This window comes from Ambystoma mexicanum, chromosome 13 (assembly GCF_040938575.1).
Source record: "Ambystoma mexicanum isolate Mex_15411 chromosome 13, UKY_AmexF1_1, whole genome shotgun sequence".
Lineage (NCBI taxonomy): Eukaryota > Metazoa > Chordata > Amphibia > Caudata > Ambystomatidae > Ambystoma > Ambystoma mexicanum.
Window position 1 is genome coordinate 204701450 of NC_090938.1, and position 17918 is coordinate 204719367.

General features: G+C 43.9%; 1 protein-coding gene across 7 annotated transcripts in view; it reads right to left on the reverse strand.

Annotated features, from left to right (window-relative positions):
• The window catches only part of LOC138521088 (copine-5), a 1203840-nt gene that overhangs the window by 554887 nt on the left and 631035 nt on the right, over positions 1–17918 (reverse strand). For 3 of the 7 annotated variants that reach the window (XM_069633646.1, XM_069633647.1, XM_069633649.1), the window contains one exon: positions 2917–2976. The exons of the other annotated variants lie outside the window; for them this stretch is intronic. In XM_069633646.1, coding sequence (XP_069489747.1) covers positions 2917–2976 — 60 coding nt within the window. The remainder of the gene's footprint in view (positions 1–2916; positions 2977–17918) is intronic. 7 annotated transcript variants of the gene reach the window in all.

A 17918-nucleotide genomic window follows, 5' to 3' on the forward strand; every position in this document is an offset into this window, starting at 1 on the left:
AAGTTTTGCACTCAGAGACCATTTTTTTACCTTTTGCTGAATTGCATTCTGGTATTTGTAGTCTCACAGTCAAGATGGGAGGGGTCTAATGCCACAATTGTACACTTTTTGCCTAACATAGTTCTATAAGGATTTATATAGTTGAGTGGCACTATGGTATGTGTCAACACATGTTTTTTTTTTAGGTTGGCACGCTTGCTCAAGTATTTGGCTACTAGGATTTTACTCAGATTGTCATGTTTCCAGTGCAGACGATTACCCACAAGACCACAACCACTTGTTTCGTATTGGGACTTTGTTTACCAGGGAATATTTCATGACAGATTGCTGGGTTCAAAAGGTGAGTACCTTTTATACTTTGCCAGCATATTTATCGGAACATTTCCTGTCTCAGGTTATGTTTCTCGCATTCATTACTTTTTTTAAAAGTCCAATACTATTGCACACTTCCTTCTAACGGGAAGGTGAAATTAACTACATTTGTATATTTCACTTTAGGGTATATGTTGACTTACCGTGCATATTTTCATGGGAGCCAGCTTTTGATTTTCGCTATGGGTGCAGAATGTTCCTGGGCATATGTTATTCTTGCAGCCGGCCATTTTGTTCCCCTTTCTGTGCTTCTTAAATGTGGCTTGTTGGGTTTGTGCAATGTATCGCATCAGTTACCAAGAGACCGGCCATAAAACAAAGGGCTTGTCGCACGCTGCTTACCCAAAGTGTGTGGTCCATGGCAAATAACGTAATCTCACTGCGCATTCCCTAAAAACATTGTGCGTTCTCAAAGCTTGCAATCTTTTATACATAACAATACCACTGTTGAAACAGGACAAAATCAGTTTGTGATTGATGAACTTCTTTGAGAAATGGGTTTCAAGTGTTTTAAAATATTGAGTGGCCGTGTCCACCGGCCATAGCCAAAGGCCATGGCTAGTGGTTTGGTAGTGTTTGGCCGTGCCCACCAGCCATGGCCAAAAGCCATTGTTAATAGTCTGGTAGTGTTTTTAAATGATCAGTAGGCACGGCCAAAGGCCATGCACACTGACCATGGCCGAAGACCATGCTTGTGGTCTGGAAGCATTGTAAAAATCTTTGGAATAGCAAAACACTTTAAATTCAAGGAAAACACTTTAGTTGCAGGGACATTAAGGTGAGCAATACATTGTCACAAAGCCTTTGAAATTCAAGGAAAAAACTTCATTTGCCTTGACATTCATGTGAGAACATAACGCAGCAACACCCCTGAAATTCAGCTAAAACCACCTTAACGTTGTGCCCCCTGTTGCACAGCCTTTGACCACAATGATGACATCACAGATCACATCACTGATAACATCACTTATTACATGTTGTATGAGAGCACTGATGACTTTACAAATCACGTCACTGATGCCATCACTGGTGACAACACTAATGATATTGTATATAACTGTTTACATCAATAATGAAATTAGACATAACATCATTTATAAGTTAGCTCATGAAAACTTTGATGACCCTAATAACAATTTAGGCCTGGACTTGGCCATGACAAAGGCTGAGGTCACTGGCCAGCACCAAAGGCTAGTGGTCGGTTAGTTTTCAAAAATACCTATGTGAATGGCTAAAAGCCATGCCTAGTAGACCATCACTGTTTTAAAATATACTGTGGGCAACGTTGAAAGCTGTAGTCAGTGGCCATGGCTAAAGGCCATAGCTAGTACCTATTAATATGTTAGAATATACTGTCAGCACAGTATATTTCATGTATATAAAAACAGTATAGTTTATGTATATCATATAAAGTGGGCACAGCCGAAGGCCAATCGCTTATTGCATTTTATTATTTTAAAATATACAGTCGACATGGCCAAAAGATATACAAACTGCTCAAGGTCAAAGGCCATGGCTAGTGGCCCATTTATATGTTAGAATATATAGTGGCACAGCCAATGATCGGGGGCGCTGGCCAGTATTGTGCTAAAGTCCATGGCTAGTGCCTGATAAGTGTATATAATATACAGTGGACATCGTTGAAAGCTGCATCCACTGGTAAAGGCCAAAATCTATTGTTGGCAGCCTGTTAGTGTTTTAAAATATTCAGTGCACATGGGTGAACGTTGTGACCACTGTCCGTAACTGAAGGCCATGACTAGTACCCATTCATGTGTTAAAATGTATTTGGCAATGCACACTGACCATGGCTGAAGGCCACGCTCAATGCCAGTTACTTTGTAATGTAATTAGTGATGTCATCAGTGATGTGATCTGTGATGTCATCATTTTGGTCATAGGCTGCGCGACAGGGGCATGAAGTTAAGGTGGATTTAGATGAATATCAGGGGTTTTGTTGCATTAAGTTCTCACCTCAACTTCCCTGCAAGTAATGTTTTTCCTTGAATATAGATATATATGCATATATACTCCACATTTTGATAACTAGAAAGATAATAAAGCATGCATAGAGTAGGAATGGAATGCAAAAGAAAATACAAGCAACCGTATGGTGACTCAGGTGCAGAATGGCTGTGGGCATGAGAGGGAGGAGTTGTGGTCTTGTGACTGAGTTGGTGACATGGAGCCCATGTTATCTAAGTCCCAATCCTGTCTCTGCCATTCAACCTCTGTTTGATCCGAGGCAAATTGTCATCACCAGCCCAGTGACTCAGCTTCCTGATCCATCATCATTAGGAGCTTTTAGAAATGGGCTGAATATAGATTTGGAGCGCTGTGTAAATACCTTGACAGTCCTTCTTCAAGGGATTAAGCACCATTTTGGTATCATTAGGGTAGGTTGTAATAAGATGTGAAATGTCATGGTTTGTAAAGGTGTTTCTTGATCTACAAGAAAGTTTAATGATATATTAGGGGTTGAGGCAGGAGATGTCTGAAGCAATAGTGCCTTGCAAAGTTGATATAATAGAGGCAATACAGTACCTCTCACCTGTCCCTGTTTCCTCGCTTCCACCTGTCGTCCCTTCTTGACATGGGCTCCCTCTTCATTAGCACATAAACAAGGAAAAGCAGACAATCAAATCAGGCTTTCAAATGAACATTTCACACCTCAACTTCCTATATAATTTAACACCTTCATTTCAATAACCACAGCCCATTGTACATATATTTAGTTATCTATCCATATATCGATCTAGATTTCAATCTATCTATCATTATAGCTACGCATCTAGCTCTATCTATCCCTATAGCTACTTATCTAGCTTGATCTATGTATCAATATACCTAACTATCTAGATAGATCTATCGATCCCTATAGCTGCCTATCTAGTTACATCTATCTAGATCTAGCTAGCCCTCTAGCTACCTATCTAGCTTGATCTATATATCTATCCCCTATCTAACTAGATCTATCTATCCTTATAACTTACCAGCCATATCTGTCTACCCCTATAGCTACCGATCTATCTAGATCCCTCTATCCTTCTATCTACCTACCTAGCTAGAGATATCGATCCCTATAGCTACCTATTTAGCTTGATCTATCTATCCCTATAGCTACCTGTCTAGCTAGATCTGTCTATCCCTATAGCTACCTATCTAGCTTGATCTATCTATTCCTATAGCTACCTATCTAGCTAGATCTATCTAGCGAGATCTGGCTATCTCTATAGCTACCTATACAGCCTGATCTATCTATCCCTGTATCTCCCTATCTAGCGAGATCTATCTATCCCTATAGCTACCTGTCTAGCTAGATCTGTCTATCCCTATAGCTACCTATCTAGCTATCTAACGACCTATTTAGCTTGATCTATCTATTTGTATAGTTAGCTATCTAGCTAAATCAATCTAGCAAGATCTAGCTACCTCTATAGCTACTTATCCAGCTTGATCTATCTATCCCTATAGCTACCTATCTAGCTACCTATCTAGCAAGATCTAACTATCCCTATAGCTACATATCGGATCTATGTGATCACTGTGACCACACATAATTGCAACAACCAAAAATGCGGACTTTTTTCTTTTAATGAAACCCCCTTTACACCACATAGATATGCGAGGGAAGACCCAGCGCACCCACCATATTACTATAATATCCCATATCCCCCCACATATATATGTGGTGTAAAGGAGGTGTTTAGAAACAAAGTCAGGCATTTCGGCCATCGCAATTGTGAGGGCGACATTTTGGGCCATTTCCTACCTATCTAGCCAGATCCAGCTTTCCTTATATCTATCTATCTAGCCAGATCTAGCTTTCCTTATATCTACCTATCTAGCCAGATCTAGCTTTCCTTATATCTATCTATCTAGCCAGATCTAGCTTTCCTTATATCTATCTAGCCAGATCTAGTTTTCCTTATATCTATCTATCTAGCCAGATCTAGCTTTCCTTATATCTATCTAGCCAGATCTAGCTTTCCTTATATCTATCTATCTAGCCAAATCTAGCTGTACTTACAGCTACCAGTCTAGAAAGATCTATCTCACCCTTCTACCATTTATCTAGCCTTCTTTTTATCTAGACGTCCATGAATCTATCTTTCCTAGTATCTACCTATCTATTTAGACATGCATAGACCTTTATCGATATATATATATATATATATATATATATATATATATATATATATATATATATATATATATATATATATATATATATATATATATATATATATACTGAGTCGAGAGAACTCTGGGCTCATCATTACGTAGCAGTAATGGCAAGGTACCAGTCACACATCAGTTTGTAACAAATGGCTGGCTTTAGAGAGAAAGGCCTAGTTGCCACATCTGAATCGGAAATAACCTGACTGCTTACAGCGAGTAGATTAAGCTGGTAAACGTGTGCACATGGGAGCAAATAGACTAAACAATAACTGTAAAGTATATAGACCCTGGAGAAGCGAAATCTAGTGAACTGCATGTCAGCTCTGACTCTCCTTCATAACCACATGAATCCCTGCTTGTCCAACTACAGGCCGTGAGGGCCGGATCCATGTCGGGTTTTCAGGATACCCCTCATTAATATTCATGAGATAAATTTGCAAACAATAATTCTAAATGCATGCACATTTTTCCTCATGAATATTACTCAGGGATATCCTAAAAACCCATCAGGATCCCTGCTCTTGAGGCCTGGAACTAAACGAAGTGTAATTCTACTGAGATGGTGCAAAAAATATACCAGTAAAACATTCAGTGAAGACAAAGAACTTAGTTAAAGGGACAACAACAAAAACCCCTTTATTTGGCAAATGTGATTTCTAAACCTACCATAACTACTACGGTAGAACAACCATAACTCAGCCACTGTCATGCGCTGCTTATGACATTCATTGTACTGTTTCCCTTGGGTAAGTGGGTCACTACATTCTTTTTTGAAGCTGTTATGTTGTCATGTCAAATGTAAAATGTCCCAATCCAGCATGGCGTACTCATCTTGTCTACTTGGCACGTTTTCATTCCTCAAGTGCTAAAGTACGGGGTATGTGCATCTGATGCGCGTTGGCATATGTGGAGTCATGAGCAGTGCATGGTGGTGGCTGAATTATGGTCATATCAAAATGGCAGAGTTATAGTAGCCTTGGATAACACCACTGGCAAATGTCCTTTTTTACCTTCAACCATAATGTTACATTACATTCATTAAGATGACATGTAGTATTGTAGCTACAGAGCACATTTGCTGTGCCAGAGCCTACAAGTCATGTGCCGGGCACTCCACTTTGCCCGTTCAACCCTGCCCACAACACTGCCAAACCACCCGATGGGCCCACTGTACTTGACCTACAGCCAGGGGAAGTGGCTGCTTTAACCAGGATAGTGTACTTGGCCCTGCCCCGGGATCTCCGAGCCACCTAAAGAGCACACATTGCATGGACTGTAATCATGCACAGTGGCTACCTTGACTAGGGTCGAGCCTTGAGCCCTTTCCTGGGAGCCCACAAGCAAATAAAAGCACCCATTTTGCATAGAATGCAGGCATGACTAGCAGTTACTTAGACATTGCCTGTGGTCCTCCATCGCCTCACAGAGGCCTGCGGCCGTAGTCAATGTCTATTCACCCCCACCAGGAAGTAGGCCTGGACAAGGCCTGGAGGCATTGTTGACATTGGCGGCGGTAGGGCCTTTGTCCACTAGCCATGGATACAGAGTCAATGTGCTCCCTAAAGGGGCGTCTAGTGAATGGGCCTGGAGCATGGCATTCAACCATGCTCCGTCTTTCCCAAGACTCCTCAAATATGAACCCAAATATCTGAATTTGGCCATGTAAAGGCCATTGGGGTTACTACTACGCCAATGTGGCCTGGGTCTGGTCAGAGCAGTGCCAGTGGTTCAGATTTATTCAAAACCTTTGACCCATCACTTTTTTGGTTATAGTTTGGATCCCCCTCTGTGAGAGAGGGTATGCCCAGACGTGGGCCCCTTGCTTGCTGCACCATAGGGAACCAAGTTGCACCTCGCTGAGGAGACCCAACAAGGCTGAAACATATCTTAGGTTGTTTCCATGTAGGGGGGACCTGCCCTAGCAGTTTGGACTGGGCCGCGCCCATTGGAGGCAGTACCTGACTGATTTGCATATGGCTGGACCCCTTTTGCAATGGTGAAGGCTGGCTAAAAACAGTGGTGTGGAAGGTTGCAGAGAGCAGTGGTTCAGATTTATTCAAAACTTTCCACCCATATTTATTTTGGTTATAGTTTTTCTCCCTGTGTGAGAGAGGGTATGCCCAGACGTGCTCGGTGTGCCATAGGGAACCAATCTGCACCTCACTGATGAGGCCCAGCAAGGCCGAAAAATGTCTGGGTTGCTTGTGTTTCCATGCAGAGGAGACCTGGCCTAGAAGTTCAGGCTGGGCTGCTCTCATTGGTTGAAGTACTTGACTGATTTGCATAAGGCCAGACCGATTTTGCCATGGAGCAGGCAGGTTAGAAAATGGTGGTGTTAAAGGTTGCCCAGAGCATTACCAGTGGTTCAGATGTATTCAAAATCTTCCACCCATCACTTTTTTGATTATAGTTTGTCTATCTGTGTGAGAGAAGGTATGCCCAGACGTGGGCCCCTTGCTCGCTGTGCCTTAGGGAACCAAGTTGCACCTCACTGATGAGGCCCAACAAGGCTGAAACATGTCTGGGGTTGCTTGTGTTTCTGTGCCGAGGGCACCTGGCCTAGTACTTCAGGCTGGGCTGCTCCCATTGGTGGCAGTACATGACTGATTTGCAAATGGCGGGACCTCTTTTGCAATGGCCCATATGGGTTCAAAAACTGTGGTGTGAAAGGTAGCCCAGAGCAGTGCCAGTGGTTCAGATTTATTCAAAACCTTCCACCCTTCTCTTTTCTGGTAATACCGGGTCTGGCATGTGACCAGTCACTGTTGTCACATTGACCCTAATGGTGGGTCAGTGGGACTCTGGTGGCCTGTGGGGCATGCTCCGAGTCAGTGGGTTGCATTCTGTGGTTGAGACCTATATGTTGCCTATGGGCCTGGTATTGGCGAGTGGGCAAAAACTGGAAGAGTATCCACGCAGAGGCCCGCAGGCCATGGCTGCTGACATTGTAAAACATTTTTGAGGGCACATTTTTGTCCCCTCTAGCCTCTCCCTAGTGTTGGGGAGGGAGCAAGTTGGCTACAATATTCCCCTTTTGAAAATGTTTGCAGAGAGGTTGGTTGCCCACTAAAAACCTTTGCCTATGGGCAATCAAACAGATTGGTTCTCTTTCAATAGCCAGCCTAGCTGCCGCTGGCTGGAGTCATGGGCCAAATGGATGAGAAATGCCAATGAGGTTCTGAATAAGTTATATTTGGGTTTGCAGATTTTACTGGGTGAATCCAGGTATCGGAATAGTTTTTTGCCTACTTTTGAGCTGATTTTAAAGAAGAAGAAAAACACTGGACTGCTTTGCACCAAATTTGAAAAACGCAGTCTTATGGTACCAGGTACCTACCTTTACAATCGTTTTGTCTGAAAACATACAGCTACGGGATTTTAATGGGAACATTTATATTTTGGGATCCCCTTTAAAACTGTGCCTTCCTTTACGAAGCCAGATTCAGCTGGCAAAAAATGGTCTATATTTTCTTCAGAAAGTTTTGTGAAGCTTTGTTGAGCGGGCTCCATGTGTTAATATCCCCGCAAAAATATCACCATACAAAAATATTGGCATATTTTTGTGGTGATATTAAGGCATAGAACCTGCGGGGACACCCCTGTAACCCCCACATTATATTAAAGACCGGGGGACATCCTGCAACCCCCACTCCCAAAAAACCCAAAAATGATCACCCCAAATAATATCGCCTATGGCCGTTCCAGACGACCATATATGCAGCAATATTTTTGGTGGGGATAATATGTAGTGATAGCGTTGAACGATGTCAAAGTTGTGAGACTCCAGCAAATGCTCTTACTTTCTGTCGGGTGCTTGAGGTGTAATGATCTCTCTGTAAAAATACAGTATTGGGGTTGTGCATAGGACTCTGCTGGGTGCTTTGGGGGGGTGCATCGGCGCTGCTGCCTGAGGCAGGAGGTTTTTTCTTTTCAGATGCCCCTCTTGGGGACGCGAGGGTGCATATCTGCCAGTGCCCCCAGGGGGATAGGAACCTCTACCAGTGCTCCAGAGAGGGGCTTAGATGCCTCTAATGGGAAGTGGGGTGGTCGCGGATTGCCCCTGATAGTGCTTAGTGGGCGGTGCGGTTGGTTGCCACGTTGCTGTGGATTCTTCAGGGAAGGATGAGTGCATCGACTAGTGTTTGGGGGCTAGAGTCACCAGCGGCGGTGGGGTTGGTTGCCACGTTGCTGTGGAATCTTCAGGGAACGATGAGTGCCTCGCTAGTGTTTGGGGGCTGGAGTCTCCAACAATGGTGGTGTTGGTTGCCACATTGCTGTTGATTCTTCATGGAACGATGAGTGCCTCGACTAGTGTTTGTGGAGCTATAGTCTCCAACAATGGTGGTGTTGGTTGCCACGTTGCTGTGGATTCTTCAGGAAAGGATGAGTGCCTCGCTAGTGTTGGGGGCTAGAGTCTCCAACAATGGTGGTGTTGGTTGCCACGTTGCTGTGGATGTTTCAGGGAAGCATGAGTGCCTCGACTAGTGTTTGGGGGCCTAGAGTCTCCAGCGATGTTTTAATGGGGAAGCAGCACGGTGCACCTGACGAGCTGGTATGGGTGGCGATTGGGTGCCTCTACTGGGTGTCTTGAGAGGTTGAATTGCCTCTCCTGGTGCTTTGGGGGTGTGGGTGGCATTTGCAGTGCTTTTGTTGGGGCTGGGTGGCCCTCATGGTGCTTCAGAATGATGGGTGCCTCTGCCAATATTTAGCAGGGAAGGATGGGTGCCTGACTTTCAGGGGGCACAGGTGTTTGTGTCAGTGCTTGAAGGGAGTTTCGATAGTCGGGGGATGACCGGGAGCCTTGGCTGGTGCTTCGGGAAGGGTGGCTGCTGGTGCCTGAGGCCGGTCGTGGGGTTGGGTGCCCTTACTGGTACATGTATGACTCAGTGATTCTGGGGTTCGGGTACCACTGCAAATGCATGGGGGCTTGCTTCTACCAGGGCTTCAGGGTTTGCGAAACCCTGAGCACCAATTGTTAATGTAATGTCTTCGAATGCCATATGGAAATGGCTCCCTTTCGTCTGGCTTCTCCCATTTCTGATGTTCAGCAGCTTAAGGGTAAGCGGGAATGTCTTCCTTCCTCCAGCCTTGTTGTAGGTGTTAGCAAATGCCAGGAGCATATGTCCCCTTTTCCCCCTGGCTTCTTCTACTTCCAATGTTCAGTTCCCTAAGCCTAGCAAGAATACCTCCCTTCCCCTGGCATTGGTTTAGGCTTTAGCAAATGCCAGGAGGAAATAACTCTCTTTGCCCCGGGTTATTCCGCTTTCAATCTTCAGCTACATCTTTCTTCCTCGTCTCAGTAGTTATATGAGACTTCCATAAATAGTTTCTGGCATCCCTGGTCGCTCTACAAGGTAGTGATGTGTGAGAGTCTACCTTACATAAGTACATGGGAGGCTGGGGGCCTATGTCACCCTGCAGAGGGTAAGCGGTTGAGGGAGGTGGGAAAGGGTTGGGGTGTATACTGCAGCTATCCTGGTTTGTCATCCCTCAGATCACAAAGGGGGCCCCTCTCTATGTGACCCTACCAGAGTGTACCACCCCCAGGGGGACTATTTGACTGTGGCCGCACCGCCCTGGCCACATGGAAAGGGTCCTCCTCTGCGGTAGAAGGGACGACATCCAAGGATTCATCACAACATCGTAGACAATATCATTTCCGTATCAACTATTAACAATATATTTTCTTTAGTCCATGGTATCACTATTGATCTTATAATTGACCTTTTTCCTACTTCTTGTTTATATGCCTCAAAGTTTTTAATTGATGATATCTAGCATTAATCAATTTCTGCATCAAGTTTGGTCAAGTCAAGGGAGCATTTCATGTTGATGACATATTTGAACTATTTCTGTTTTCTTTCTAGAATGTAGTTTTCCTGGGAATTCTAATGCCACATTATATTCCATTAGATATGAATTTCAAACGCGGCACCTTGCCCCAGAATCCAATCCCCACCCCGATATACCCTCAACAGGACACTCACCAGATCTTCTCTTCTTACATCACATCAAATTAACCAGTAACAAGGCAGCAATGGCCTCTTAGACACTGCTTACACACTCGACACAATCTAATACAAGAGACAGCTTAAGTATGACCTATGGATAAGCCATACAACAACAATCATCTCTAACAATACATGATAGCGAGAATATCTCAAAAACACAAATGATCATAAAACCTTCAAGCACGCAGGCACAGGCCTGAGATTCACTGAGCCTACACTGCCTTGAGGAACCTAGCACCGCTGCTTCCAGTAGCCTCATGATTTCCCTATTCAATTTGCACAGTTGCGTTTGAGGATGAGTTGCCTGCCCCATTTGCTTGGCCTTTTTTGGTTTTCACAGTTTTGATCCAATGCATTAAGAGTTGCTGGTAAGAGTCATGATTTCCTAATGTTGCAGTCATTTTCTGTACATAATTGCTCCTCTCTTCTGTTTTCTGTTTTGAGATTGTTTAGGTTATACAAGTACCATCTAAACTTGTGTTTTGCCTTGGAATATTGGAAACATTCCTCAAAGGCTAGGTTTTAGAGGGTGTTTGTTGTCCATTCCAGAAATGTGTTGATTCTTTCTTCCGCTATTTTGTGGTCCATGCGGTTCTCTCCAGCTTCAAGAGTACCAAGGCTCTAAGAAGATAAACTTTCTGGATACTTTGCCATTGCTTCCGGACCATGAGGGGTACCTCCATAGGTTTTCAAAGTGCGATGCTTGGATTGGGGACCATATAGCAATATGTTCTCCCAACAGGAGAGGAAGGGGATGAGCTTCTGTGATGAGTTTTTCTTTGCAGAATATCCCATTCAGTGTAAGTCCGGCTGTGAGGGAGGGTCTTTTCATTGGTTGTTTTAGGTGTAGGGCTTCAAACCATGTTGCTAGGCACCTTTGTGAGGGTTTCCCCTCCCGCCATAAGTTGAAACAACATGAACATGGACACCATTTTTAGTTTTTAGCCTTACTCTTTTTTATCTATTGTTTTTATCTCTATGATCTGAATATTATGAAGATTCAGACAGATAGACGGATCAGTGATTGAAGGTTATGACGATGATGGTGTGGCTGATCGAACAATAGAATAACTGATTGGTCGGTTGCCTCCCCACGTTCATTCTTGCTCCCATTAGTGCTTGTCAGTTAAGGGACAGATGGGACTGAGAATGGACCTTTCTGTCTGTTTGTTTGATATGATTTGACTATAAATCTGTTCGTCTCCATTGGTCGTTTTTAGTGAGATGTATAATGTAATACTTCTAATGTTTGTATTATATTATTTTCTGTGTAAAATCTATGTTTAAACTATAACACATTTAATAAAATAAATAAAAATAAATAAGATCAAATCTCACAAAAAGGTTAGATAATCACTCCCCACTTGCCTCATTGGAGAAATTATCTCCAAACGCAGGATTCCAAACCAGGCATATGTGTAGCAAGGTGAGTGTCCATGTTGCATTGCACCTGGAGGGCTCTGCTGTCTGGCACTGAGCTAGATGGATCTTGCGTTGTGTGGATGCATGCCTAGTGTAAGAGGGTAATACCACTTTCCAGATGATGTTAACTGCCTTTAGGGCTAGTGGAATTGCCTTGTGTAGGACAGGCCCACAATCGTCCATCATCCAGGTCCTTCTGGTGAAGGGGAGATTGGTGTCACCATTCGAGAGGATGTTGCACATTTCAGAACTAAGTTTGGGTATCCATGAGGCATTGCTTGGGGCCCTTTGTGTGCTTACAGGTGGGGGTGGTTGTGTCAGTGTGCTTCTTTCTGGTGGTGTCTTATATCCATTTAAAACTGGCTTGAGACTTCTTCTTGTATATTAAAGACCTTATCCACAGAGCATTTTCGCATATGAAGTAACTTAGCAACTGGCTCAAATGAGCCAGAAAAGTGGCCCATTTTGACCAAAATAACTGACTCACGCTAGCATGTTTTGGAGTTTTAGAGTATGATTATATAAGGGTGCAATTGTCCCAGATCAGGGCAGCCTTGGTGTAAATACTGCAGTGGAGATATCAGGGAGCCAACATCACAGTTCAAAACCAGCAAGGTGCATGTAACACAGCATATAAAAAAGTAAACAGCAAATATCTCAGTGCAGATATCAGGAGGCACATTTCACATTTTGAATCAGCACGGTGTGAATATCAGGGAGAAATCAGATCTATGCAAAACCAGTAGGGAGCAAATATGATAGCGCAGATTTCAGGGTGAAAATATCACAGTGTGAATCAGAAGGGTGTGATTATTATTTTGTTGGCCAATGTGCTTCAAAAGGCATGTTTTACCACAAAAGTATCCAAACATGCTCTGCTGTGTTCTGGTGCATTTAGATGTAATTTGTGTTCATATTGGTTCTAAAATTTATCGACCCTGAAGGATGAAGGGCTCAGTCTGCCCAACACGCGGTATCAAAATCGCTTTGTCCGCTACATGGCCACCCCAATGTGAGCATGTTGTGAATGGCCACCCATGGAGATTTATGAATATTTTGACGCCTCCACACTTTTTGTGCTCCACTCAGACCCTGGGGGCGAGGCACTTTCGAATTTTTCACTTTGGGCATTCTTCGTTCTTTAATTACACGAAAGTCAAGATTCCGCAACTGTAGAATTTCCAACCAATCAGAGAGAAGTGCGAACAGGCGGCTCACACGCTTACCCCATCACTGAATCTCTCGCATTCAGAAAATTGATTAGCTAGCTTCTCTAGCCGATGCTGCTTTGATTATCAATCAGCATATTCTGATTACATTAGGTTTCCTGAGACGGATGGATTACGGAATCCGCACCAGATGGGTTATTTTTTGCATGATCGTGTTTGCTGTTGGGGCACTCATATTTCAAGAGTCTTTTATCTTTGAATTTATATCTTTGAATTGCAATTCCAGAACTGCTCTGAGCATGCCAGCTGCTAACTCTTTCCGCCATGTAGCTTGTTGAACCACTAAATTATCATCTACATACTGTTATGTACTCCAGGGATTTTGTACCCATTCCTCTTATGAATATCCCTTTCTCTTTTATTGTGGTGAATCCTGTTTGCTTGTCAGCCTCTGGGGATCCCCACTATTTGGGTGTCCTGCTTCTTCTGTAATTTATCCTTTTGGCTACTTTTTAAATGTGACCATCACAGGTTCTGCCAATAGCAAAATTTATGAAGAACAAAAAGAGATTCGGATCCTCATTTCGGTCTAAAAGTATATCAGGGCAGCGATTGGATGTCACAGTCCAATACAGCATCTCTAAAAACCTGTGAACGGCAATCCAATGGGACCCCAAATTCGGTTGTCTCTAGTTATACTAAATTGTTTATTTTCCCATGTTTTGTGGATCCTCCTTTTCAACTACACCCGGTCTGGTGCAAGAGGCCAGATCACTCACGCCATCTTTTGACACATAGCAGACCCTTGAGTAAGCAAAAGTAGGGGATTGTTAGGGTGTGGGGAGCACTTTTTGGGGAGCAAATTCATGTTATGGATGCACACATTTGTGGCTATGTGGGTGACAAGGTACACACAGGGTGTTTCAGTGTAGTCCACCATTAAAAGTGAATCAGTTGTTGCTAGTAGTTATGCTTTTTTGAATGTTTTCATAAATCACTTGATAATTATTGCCAATGTTTGGATTTGATCTCCTATTTCAAACTTATGCCTAGTTCATCGTGTTCAGTGGAAGGTAATATCCTAGCCACTCCTTGCGCCTACCTTTCCCACTCTGACAAACCTTCCTTTCCTTCCCTTTATTTCACATGCCACCTTACTTCTAACGTAACCTGCTTCCCCCATCCTTCTTGTTTCATGTCCCTGCCCATATCTTTTTGGTACAAAAAATCGGGGGAAAAATTTCGAATGTAGAAATGACTGCATCTTTTTTGTGGTTATTTCTCCAAATTTGGGGACATTTTAAAGAAATATATAGGGGTAAGGGAAATTTATATCCATCTAAGTTGTCACACTTGTAATTTGTCTAAGGGCCTCATTACACGGTAGGTGGTAAGGGTTTACCGGTACCGGTAAGGGCACCGGTACTGGAAAACCCTTACCACCTTACTACGAGGTCCCTTTGCGGGACCCGACCTTAACGGCTGGTGTAGACCAGCCATTAAAGTTGGGACCCGCAAAGGGACCTTGGTGCTAATTACGGTACCGCAATTTGCGGTACCGTAATTAGCTCCTTCCCCATTCCCATTGAGACCTACGGGGCAAAAATGGGAATGGGGAAGGGCCATGGAGGAAGGGGGAATTACCGCCCTGCCAACCTTGGAATGGGGTGGTAATTCCCCTTTCCTCCATGGTGGTACCGGTATGGTACCGGCGGAAACCATGGTGCTAATAGCACCATGGTTTACCGCATACTGTGTAATGAGGCCCTAAGTGTTGTCTCTGTAGTTTGTCACTGCTACTGGCCTGAGGGTTTTACAATACACAAATCCCGTAATACTGCAGCATGGTGTGAGTAGCCTTGTGTGTAGAAGAAGTGTAGCTGCAGAAGGCCATGACCTTAGTACATTTTACCACACCATTTGATGGCGAGGATGTAGCAGTGGTGAGCACATGAAATATATAATTGTTGTGTGTAGTTTGGTCTAATTTTTCAAATTGTTAGTATGGATTTACTGTTGACAGGCTGTCTATAGGGTCTTCTGACCATATTAAAAGCTGAATAAGGTGACTATACCTACTGCGCTAAATCTCCTAGGTCCGCGCTACAGGGTTGGTGGAATCATTCCATGGATTCCCATATGCACGTATGGATGTGGATATTTGTATAGTTCTCCACTTTAGTTTGAAACAGCAGCCACCTTTGGTTAATGGTACATGTGTAAGTCACCTGCATCGTATGTATATATTTTTCTATTTCGTTTGTTTATTCCCTAGTATATGTCCCACAATTCTTAGACACCCTCATAAACTGGCTCACCCTCAACTTTGTCCCTTCTACAGGCTCCCTTCTCGGACATGCCCCTGCCATCAGTTTAGGGGCCATCGTGAGTCATTTCTGGTTGAAATTGACATACCTGTTCTTCAAATAAATACAAATGTGTTACAGTCCCATGTAACACGGCTCCCGTTCCACGTAATATAACCCACAGAAGGTTCGGTAATTAATGTTTCTCTCTGGATGGAACAACACAATGGCCCTCATTAGGACTCCGGCACCAAACCATGGTGCTATTAGCACCATGGTCCATGCCGGAGACCGCCATGGAGAAAGGGGGAATTACCACCCCATTCCAAGGTTGTCGGGGCGTTAATTCCCCCTTTCTCCATGGCCTTTCCCCATTCCCATTTTTACCCCATAGGGCTCAATGGGAATGGGAAAGGCGGCAATTACGGTACCGCAAATTGCAGTACTGTAATTGCCATCAAGGTCCCTTTGCAGGTCCCTACTTTAACGGCTGGTCCAGACCAGCCGTTAAGGTCGGGAGCCACAAAGGGACCTTGTAGTAAGGCGTTAAGCGGTTAACGGCGCCGCAGCCTTTTACGGCGCCATTAACCCCTTAACGGCAGGGTCGTAATGACCCCCAATGTTGTGCAAATCCTGTGCCACTTTCCAACTCACAATCATATAACAAGCTTGTTTTTGATATGCAAGCAAGGAAACATGTTGAACTTTCCAAGAACAAAAACATATGAGTCCGAATATTGTACCGAGCTTCCTTGAACCCAAAAGAAACACCTGAACTCTTGTGACAGTAAATATAAAGATGACCCTTATAGGGTATGTTAAATAAAACAGAAACAAATTATATGCTGTTTGTATCTTTCGTATTGCAAATAGTCCAATGACAATAAGAGTATTTAAAGTTTGTTTTTTAGATTGGGCAAACCTAAGAATAATGGACATATGTGAAGAGGGTTGACTGCAGACGTTCCAAGATGCACACCTCAAACTGGGGCTGAACGCTGGCGAATGGCTCATTTTCCACACACTCCGCAGCGTCATACGCCGATACACCACACAGCTATCACAAACTCCAACCCCGGCCCCCTGCGAGGCAAAAATGGAACACCACTTGAATGTTTTCCCCCACTTGTGCACTTTCTACCAAATGGCGATACCAAATAATCTGGGACGCAATCCATCCCTAGCGCATGCCTGGACCTGTGCTCCCTGATCGAGATCTCGGATATCTTAGATTGCTACGCTGCCATACCCTTGACATCTGTTAACCTCAAGAACAGAGAGATCCAATACAAAATTATACAACGGACATACTACACCCCCACAACACTATTTCAAATGGGAATCGCACACACAAACAAATGCTGGAGGGACTGTGGATCCCTAGGCACGATAGGACACACCCTATGGCAATGCCCTAAACTCATCCAGTACTGGAAGGGAGTCCACCATCAGATAGAGAGAATAGACGGAGCCACAGTCGCATTCACGCCGCAGGGAATGCTACTGGGAGTAGGGGTAGATGACTGGCAAGAAGATCCACGACTTGTCGGTATAATCCTATTCAAAGCAAGAAAAACACTAATTATTCACTGGAAAGCCAAGACCCCCCCCCCTCACAATCCGATTGCGTAGAACTACTAGCGAAAACATGCAGACTCGAACTGGCGGCCATGGCCAAAAGACAAACCTCTAACCCCTCCAGAGTCGCTAAATTCAATGACCTCATAGAGAAGTTCGCCTAAGGGGGTCACAGTTGCCTACACGAACTGGGTCAGCACCTTACGGCCGCTACCCCATAACGCCAGTACTTATCACCCACTGGACGCCAGGTCAACCAGGCAGAGGCACCCCAAGCCTGCGACAAGAAGCAGGCCCGGCAGAGACTTTCAGCTCGAAACACTTTGGATGCAACTCACAGTTGTGGGGGGGGATAGGTATAGCATGCTGGGGTCTATAAAGTTAAAGTTAAAATTAAAGGTCAAGAGAAAGAAAACATTTCTCCACGAGAAGAAACTGTACCATTGCAAGTGGGGGCAGCTGACTGTACTTCGGTTAGTCAGCAACTACCCTGCACAGATTGCCACACAAACCCGACCACAAGGCGGCACATGAAACTGCAAGCTACAGGGAAGCCCACAATCCCAAGAGCCCCATTGTTGTTATGTTTTGTTATGTTTTGGTATATGACACTGCTTCTACCTAAATGCTTTGCTCGCCTACTTGTCGCTCACTGCCTAATGAGACAAGTATAATGAAATGCCAACAAAGTGTGTTTAAAAAAAAAAGTGTGTTTTTTTTAGGTCGGAGGAAGTTACTGACTCAGCCTTTCATCGTGCTGTTGTTGATAAACTAAGTACAGTAAAATTAAGTAATAGCACCTATTGTTAAGCACTGGGAAGCAGGACGAATTTGGCATAAAGAGCTATGGAAAAGTGTTACTTATTAAAATATGTATA